The 9,414-nt window shown below is 31.0% G+C and overlaps 1 protein-coding gene across 1 annotated transcript; it reads right to left on the reverse strand.

Annotated features, from left to right (window-relative positions):
- Positions 1–925: 925 nt before the first annotated feature.
- On the reverse strand, positions 926–8,928 carry LOC144558755 (protein YABBY 1-like). The gene is made up of 6 exons (XM_078307617.1): positions 8,675–8,928; positions 6,134–6,253; positions 5,142–5,259; positions 4,768–4,816; positions 4,553–4,628; positions 926–1,193 (listed from the first exon to the last, which is right to left on the reverse strand). Exons 1-6 carry the CDS (start codon positions 8,756–8,758, stop codon positions 1,131–1,133), a joined length of 510 nt encoding a protein of 169 aa, XP_078163743.1. The 5' UTR covers positions 8,759–8,928; the 3' UTR covers positions 926–1,130.
- Between the last annotated feature and the right edge of the window lie 486 nt (positions 8,929–9,414).

Here is a 9,414-nt window from a genome sequence, read left to right on the forward strand (position 1 = left end):
ATTGAAAATTTGGCAGAATATTTTTTTAATTTCGCATAGAAAAAAAAGAAAATATAGTACTATTTAATATGGGCTAGACCCCCTAATAATATTTATTTGGCATAAATGCTGCAACAATTTAAAATTTAAATCTTATAGTGTGATCTTGTACAGAATTCTAGTTTTGTTCTCTACATTGAATATACCAAAAAGTTCAACTGATAGTCAAAATATTAAGTTCAAATATATAAAGTCCTACGTTCATATTTATATAAAAAGATAAATAGTTATATCTGTATTAACATTTGCCAATATTTTTTTTTCCCCTAGCTTGTAGCCGCGCGCCTGTAGTTCACAAATGAGTTTTAATTTTGTTGTGATCCCTGTAATCTAGCAGCACCATATATAAATACATGTATCCTGCATATATATACGTAGATTCACATCACACATATTTATAGATAAATAACTACTAATTAAGAACCTGATCAAGAAGAACTAAAGTACTTTTTCAAAAGAAGAAGAACTAAAGTAGATAAATATCAGTTCCTCGTAAAATCATATATAGTCTAGGGTGAGGCTATATATATATATATGCATATAGAGCGAACATTGGTTTGTAATATGTATTAATATTTTCATTTACAAAATTTAAATAGTCAATCTCAACCGTTTAATATGCATGATTATCATATGAACATGTATACTTGTAGATCGTATTTTACATTTTTCTTTTAGAAATTTTCACCATCTTTTTTAGATAGGTAGAAAATCATTTGATCTAAAGATTCTATACCTTTCAAAATTAATGCTATTTCTAGATATCTAAAAAAATAGTAAAAAAAATTAGAAACATATATAAATTTATTCTGCGAGGACATTTTCATAATATAAACGTCCATAATATTGTTTAAATGAATAAATATTTGCAACAGATTGCATATTCACGGATGGAAGAAACTCTTTATTGAGCTGAACCGTACATGCACATAATATATAGTATCTGCGTTGCAATATTTATATATATCGATCATAGAAAAAGAAATATTTATGGTTTAAATTTGTCATAAATTATTTCACAAATTTGCCAATATGAGAAGCAATACTTCATTTGTTCCATCATCCGTTCTTCAATGAAATCCTGGAGCGTCTTATAGTGGTGGACTGGTTCCATCAAACGTGAGCCCCATGTGTATTCTTGGAAGATGAGCCCACTGCAACATAAACATTAAATTAACAAAAATTAAGATTTACAAATTGACGGAAAATTACAGTACACTAAGCAAGTAATAGTTTTAATTAGTGATTATTGGCTCTATCAGCCGACCGGCATGGAATGCATGCATGCAAAACAAGAAAATGTAGGTTCTATTAATTAATGCACCATTAATCAATCATACGCTTTACATACTGTCAACATGGCGGGCATGTGTTTGTTGGGATGTTGAGGCTCTTAATTTGTGTTTCATTAATTATATTTTAAGTTCCATGCACTTTGTACAAGTAATAATTAAAGACGCCAATTACATTTCTTACTATTATTTGAGAAACAAAGAATGAAATTAAAATATTAATTAGTTCTTGTTTCAACGGTACATATAGCAAGGTGTAAATTTTCATGACTAGAAAATTGAAACAGATTGGCTTAGGAGATGCAATTTATATTTTCTGGAGGGTATCTTCTTCTCAAGGTTCCTTTTCCTTGTTGCTAATTTAATTGATTTTTTGTTCTTTCAATGATGATTTTCCTGGAGTTAATTCTCATGAAAGATTGTCTGCTGTCAGAGAGCTGCACTTTCGAATGCAAATTTACAACTTAGAGACTTCTCTTTTCGTTTTAGTATTAGGGTTTTTCGTGGTGGGGATTGGATTTTGTCCAAAGGGCTTTGGATAAAGTTTCATCCAAAGTCAAAATTAAACGTCTGATTTGCATCGAGATTCGTACAATCATATTTAAAACTTAATAAACTTAAATGACTCCTTGAATCTAAATATTTATACAAATTTTGATGCAAATTAGACGGTTTGGATCAGGTTTTGGATGAGACTTTGTCCAAAGCCGTTTGGACAAAAACCCCACCCTTTTTGAATAGCAATAAAAAAAGTTGAGGTTAAATATTAATCGAATATTTAGGAATAGAAGTTTAAGATGTTTTATTTGTAGGTAAATGTATAATTGTATATATCATCATCAAGTACAAGTATTTTAAAAATATATATATCAATGCATCTAAAGTGCAAATAAGATAATGCATCTAAACTTCTCAACACTTTGCAAAATATATATAGGTATAAATATTTGTGCATTCATATATGACAATTTACATATTAAGTATAGAATAATTATAACAAACCCCCCACTCCCATCCCCCCATTTTCCCCGCACTCTCTCTCTTCCTTAACTGCCATATATCCCCCCACTAATTTCCCTAAAAGTTTCCTTTTATCCCCTCACTAATTTCCCTAAAAGTTTCCTTTTATCCCCCCACTAATTATAAGAACCCCCCCCCCCCCCCCCCCCACTCCCATCCCCGCATTAATTATGCATTCCTCTACTAACAATTTCCGCGTTAATTATTGCTTTAAAAACAATATGCGCATTAATTATACTGTTCTCTAATAACAATTACTGTTAATAAATGCTTATCTGTTAATTGATGTTCAAAAAAGTATTTATCATTATTTCTGAGAAGTATTTACCCTTGTAACATAGAGTATTTATCCATGTAACATAGAGTATTTATCATTATGTCTGAAAGTATTTATCATTGATGTTTTACTGTAAGTTGCAATTATGTCTAAGAAGTATTTATCTATGCAATACAAAGTATTTATCCATGTAACATAAAATATTTATCATTATGCATGAGAGTATTTATCATTGATGTTTTACTGAAAGTTGCAAATATGCCTGAGAAATATTTATCCATGTAACATAAAGTATTTATCCATATAATGTCAAGTATTTACCCATGTAACATAAAATATTTATCATTATGTCTCAGAGTATTTATCATTGGGTGAGAGGATTGTTTATTTAATGGTCTCCAGTTGTGCGGGGACGATTCAAAAAAAAAGAAATTTTGTGCGGGAACAATTAATGGATTGATTTATTCTTTCATAAATAGAGATCATTGCATAGGGTTTAATACCTGATAAATTCAAGTTAAATACTTTGATGCTTCAAGTTAAATACTAACAGTTTTTTAAACGTTCATTAATGATTGAGCGGTCCCCCCATGTTTAATGGTCCCCAGTTGTGCGGGGACGATTCAAAAAAAAAAGAAATTTTGTGCGGGGACAATTAATGGATTGATTTATTCTTTCATAAATAGAGATCATTGCATAGGGTTTAATACTTGACAAATTCAAGGTAAATACTTTAATGCTTCAAGTTAAATACCCGCAGTTTTTTAAACGCTCATTAATGATTGGGCGGTCCCCCCATGTTTTTTTTGGCAGTATCTGCGGGGATAAACCTGCGGGGATTGTTATCACTGTCCTTAAGTATAAACACTTTTGAGGTGCAATAAAGGATGTAGATATGAAATGCAAGAATATATATAATTTCTCGTAGATTCTTTTGCCTCACAGCTAGTTCAATTATATAAAGCAATTCATGATCATATCTTGTATTGTGTTTTACATATACAGAATATATTTTCTATATTTAAGCATATTTGTCAAAGAATCATATATGATCAGAAACTTGACTTAAAATTTGATACCTGAATTTATTTTAACTGTTAATATCAACAGCTAAATTAACTAAAACTATACAGGACCTACTATAATTAATGTACATGCATATTGATTATTACCAAAAAAAAGAAGAAGGAAGGAAATAATGGAATATTAATTTTATGCGCTGTCCAGTTTTGCGTGACCATTTTCACTTGAAGATTTATTGAAACATTTCTTCCATATTGGATTATAGAAAATGGATAATTTAAGCATACATTCAACTTTTATGATATTTATATAAAAATATTATTCAAAATTAAAAATAAAATAAAATTGTAGGTATGTTGACAATTATTTAGATAGTGTATATCAATTTTGAATCAATTTAAAATTTTATTGGACGTTCATCACAAGTCATTAACCTCCACAGTTAATTTTTTTGAAATAGTTTGAGGGAAGACTAAATGTCTTCCAAATTGATCCAAATAGGATGTTCATGATATTTAACAAATGAAGAACATATCTATAATTTACTATTATAATAATTAATTTAAATAATATTATTCAATATATATCCCATAAAATGAAAGTATATATGCTAGAATTACCCAATACCCATGAAAGATATACTTGAGGAAGACTAATAAATAAAATAAAGGCATGCTACAATTTTAGTAATTTCATGGCATGGACACACAAAATTTAACCCCGACCAATTATTCTGATAATCTCTTCCTTTGATCAAACTTTTGTTGCATATTTCTGAGACAACTATATATATTTTAAGAATACTTACGGGGAGTTATCCAAAATTTCTAAAGATTATTGGTTGAGTTTACCAGAAATGGAGAATTATATACCTGCATTGTATTGAAAATATATTGCTTACATTTTTCGCTGCGGCGCTAAATGCCTCTCGATGGCTGATCTCCGGATTGCTTGCTTTTATCCTTTGTATTTCCTCCCTAATTAAATACAGGAAAATGAATCCGACAAGGAAAAAGCATTTGGTGCAATTGAGGAATGATAGTTTAATCCACGTTGATCAATGTTCACCCCAAATTTGCAAAATGAAATACAAAGTGAATATATAGTAGAGTTTACTTGATGAATTTGTTATAAGCTGAAGGAACACGCTGTCTCTTCTCAGGAGCTGTCAAGGGCCAAATGAAACTATGTGAATGATTATATAATGGTCGAGATCTTGATAACTATATTAATTTTGTTTCAGATCCGTACGTATTTAACATGAGTGTTAGCATTATTACCCGTTGTATATACTTCTAATTAATATATGAATATTGGCTTTGTTCAGGTACCAAAGTTATTTATGAAAGATACTATATATTATTTCTAGACTAATGGGCCATCATGCATGCATATATGACTTATGGTGTGATTAGTTTGAAGTTTCCATTAAGGCACTAAAATGATAAATAAGAAGTTATAAAATATCTTATCTAGCTCTTACGACGTACGTATTGGTAAAGTTTCCGGTAGATCATTTTGCATAGGGAGAACCACTGGCAAACGATGGTTTGTAACTGAAAAGTTAATATCTCTAGGAGAGGTTACACAGAAGTCTTTGTTCGGTACCTGCATGAATTTTATAGACCATGCATGTTAGTGATGCTACTGAGTGAGAGATGCTTTAATATAATTCATATAGCCAAAGTAAATACTAAATATATAGAAAGAAAAAAACTAGCCTATTGGGAAGCAAGACCATACATATCTGTAATTATGTATATGTAATTATATAGAAAGAAAAAAGTAGCCTATTGGGAAGCATAACTGGGAACTATTTATATAGATATAGGAGTGCTAGAGGCTTGCTAGATCATGCTGAAGCATACTGTGTCCTCCTTGCATCATTATTTACTAAATAGCTTGCATTACAAATAGATAAGGTTTATTGTAAATAATTTTTTATTTAATATATTTCGTTGCCGACAAATTGGTCGACAACCTTCAAAAAAAAAGAGGGACAATTCAGATGAAAAACTACAGATAAAGATTTTAATTTTTCGTGGGGCCTAGACATTTTGTGAAGACACAATATGAAGCTGATATATATATAGCTTCCTTGTAGTTCTGTTAACAATTCTGACTTCTCAGAAAGTGTCTGCCTTCATTTTTGTGTGTTTTCTGGCAGGCAGACAGCACAATGGTTTCACTAAAAAAGATACCATTTAATTATTGAAGTTTGTGGTTATTTTCCCATTTTATTTTTTTTGCTTTCAACATGTTATTGCGAGCTTGTAGTATCCTGCAGAAATTAATTGCTTGGTAAGTGCCCACAAATAATTGCATTTCTAAGCTATGTGCATGGTCAGTGCCCACAAATAATTGCATTTCTAAGCTATTACAAGCATAGTAGTAAATGAGGGTTAAAATATTGCATGTAGCTGGTCTAATTAACAGCATGTACTCCGTGCGGATAGGTTAATACAAACATTAATTCATTGACCTGTTGATCTTGAACAGCAAGGGACTGAAGCAATGGTGCCATGTTAACTGACAGTAGATTTGTGCAGTGTCCGCATCGCACCGTCACCATGTTGAACAAATAGTCTCGTGGTACACTGACCTATATTCACAATTAATTAAAAACTTAAAATCAAACAAACAATATCTATGCACTTTATAAACATTATTATTAGGTAAGAAAGACTTCAATAATGATCTTAATTAGCTTGTAGCTAGTACAAATTGTAAAATGAATAATATGAGGTAACTTTGGAAAGAAAAGATTAATAGTACTCACAAATAGTGTCGAACAGTCTAAAAGAAGTTTGAAATATTGTGACATTGTATATTGATTAAGTACAGCATACAATATATACATAAGAGCAGTAGATTGTATTTTTGTTCCACTAATTGAATAAACGATAAGATTAGATATGGAATGCTTCTAATGGGAAAATAGTTTACAATGATACAAAATATAGAACTCTTGTTGCATTCTCTCAATCCCTACTTCAGGATTGAGAGATAAATCCTGGCCCATTTTTATCACGCACAAAAAAGATTGTTTATAATTTAATCTCTCGGTATTAGTTCATTATCTTATATCATAGAAAAACTAAACCGTTTACTTCTCTCGGTATTAGAATTAAAAGTCTTAACTCAACCCAGATTGTATCGAGTTTTGAACTTGCATCTCCCATATGAGAGACACTATCTATTACCACGTGTACTAACTAGGTCATGGCCAAGTATAGACTTATATATATGTACTAATGACTTTCTTAATTCAACCGTAAGATGTCATATTAACAATAATAGTTCAAGTATGAAGATTTGAAGTTGTCACCTGAATCATATCTCATCACAATCCTAAACTAAAAATGAAAAGTAAATTAATAAACGCATGTGGACTTTGTAAAATAGCTAGAACAAGCACCTAATGACATATTACATGCAGTCAGAATGCAGGCCCAAACTTCCTAGCTACTCTAGAAGCTAAACCTGATATATAGATATATTGTACATAGATATATGGTCATATATAATCATGTGTTGTTGTTTCTTATATTTGAAAATGGCACATGCACTTATTACTATAGCATCACTCTTATTAGTATGATGAGGAAGAGGAGATTTTAGCAACTACAGTTGGAGCTGCAGTAAAGAAATTAGATGAAGATATAGTAGGATAGCTCGTGCAATGTCCCCACTGCTAGTGCTTGCTCAGAGTGTCTGACTCTTCACTTCATGAGAATTAATGAAAGTCCTTGAGCTACAGAGCCAGTCAATGTTATTCCATCTTATATGTGATAAAAGAGAGAGGAAAATGACCTGACATATATATATACAAAGACTGTTTCACATTCGCCTCTGAGTGAGTAAAACGTGGTTGAGACAGACTATGCGTGGTTAATGGTTTTGCTTTTATCACTGAAATCAAGCCAAGAGACAGAGAAAGAGAGTACTTGGAATCACTTTGGTCATGGGACTAGAGAGAGAGAAAGAGAGAGAGAGAGAAGGGGGGAGGTGGGGGTGTTGTTACTTTTAACGAGGGAAGCGAGGCACTACTTTAAACGTAAAAAGGCATACAAAACATAATTTTGGTAAGATTAGAAACAGACAAGCGTACACGTGGTAACATAGACATGATAGTGCTTCTGACCGGATGAAAATGTAGCATTATGATATTTTTGGTCAACCACGCCATGAAAATTGATGCAAGATAATAAAGGAATACAACGAATAATTCAGAAATATTACAAAATTAACCTCCACTAACAAAAACTTGTATATCTAGCTTTTCTCCTTTGTTTTTGAAACTGAGTACGAGATCTAAAAGCTAGAATAGTTAAACAGGTGATCAATCATTTCAAAGAAAAATGAAATTTTATTTCAAAGAGAGAGAAACAATGAGCAAATTATTTATGAACATATGTACACTCCTTTATGGGCAAAGAAATAAATATAACAGACACAATTTAGCAAAGAGCGTATGTACTATGTAGCTAGTCCAGAATAAATGAGAGAGAGAGAGATCCAGCTTATATGTAATTAATATTTGTGCGTGTGCGAGAATTGCAATGGTAAGTTTATAAAAAATATTCTTAAAAAGGAAAAAATATACAAATGTTCGTACGTACATAGAAGTGCTTTTATTTTGGTTCCAATTAGCAAATTCACAAGAACTAGAGGAAATATATGCATGAAATAATGCTCTCAAAGCAGTTAATGGAGTTCAAGCAGAACAAAAAGAAATAAAATAGTCCAAATTGTAAAAGGATTAAATCCAATTAGCTAGTCTAGCAGCGATCTTCAAAAACTTAGAAAAATATATAATTACTTCTTTGCTATCAATCATCAAGAGGAAAATCCCATGAAATCTCATAAATATTCCTAACCCAAAAAGGAAAGTTTAATTCGCCATTATAAATTAGATTATGTACACAATTGTTTAGTCTTTTTCATTTATTTTCAGATTGAGATCTATCATGTCAAGACCCAATTTTGTGAGAGAGGAAAAATTAAGAGAGGTGAGTAATACCGCCAGGATGGTGCTACAAAAGTTGCAGTTAACGTAGCAGACATGCTCCGATGCAATTTGGCCTGACATTTTTTTTCCGATCATTAGAGAGAGAGAGAGAGAGAGAGAGAGAGGAGAGAGAGGGAGGGAGGAAGGGAGAGATGAATTAGGGTATGTTAAAGATCTAGGTAAGTACTAGTAGCTTTAGCTTTCCTCTTTGCCTCTAGTTTCTTTTGGTTTTGGGATCAGCTGGTATGACAACAACAAATGTCATTTCGCTAAAACTTCACTAATTCCAGCCAATTTCTCGCTTTTGGAAGGGATGGAACGAAAAGAAAAGAGCTATATATTTTCATCCTACCGCTTGATGGAATTGTTAATCCTTAATTATGCAACATTAAAAATTTCAATGGTAAGAAAATTATATATTTTATAATTCAACAATTTATCTGAAAGTGTTACGTAAGTAGTTTTTAAATTATTTTGCAAGTGATATGAACATATACATCTATGTAATTACAAAAGAATGTTGTTATTACTAACTCTATAAAAATAATTTTTTACCATGTCAACAAAATTAAAATTTTAGGAGCATATATTACATGAGCCAATTTAACTCCCGATAAGAATACAATATATATATATATATAGTTTCCTGCAAGATTTTGATATGTATATTATATATATTCAAAAGATTCAAATCGAATTGATTGTTTGAACCTTAATTAAAACTTGAGATGTTTTAGTTAAAGTGTCTCAAT

This window comes from Carex rostrata, chromosome 8 (assembly GCF_964058835.1).
Source record: "Carex rostrata chromosome 8, lpCarRost1.2, whole genome shotgun sequence".
Lineage (NCBI taxonomy): Eukaryota > Viridiplantae > Streptophyta > Magnoliopsida > Poales > Cyperaceae > Carex > Carex rostrata.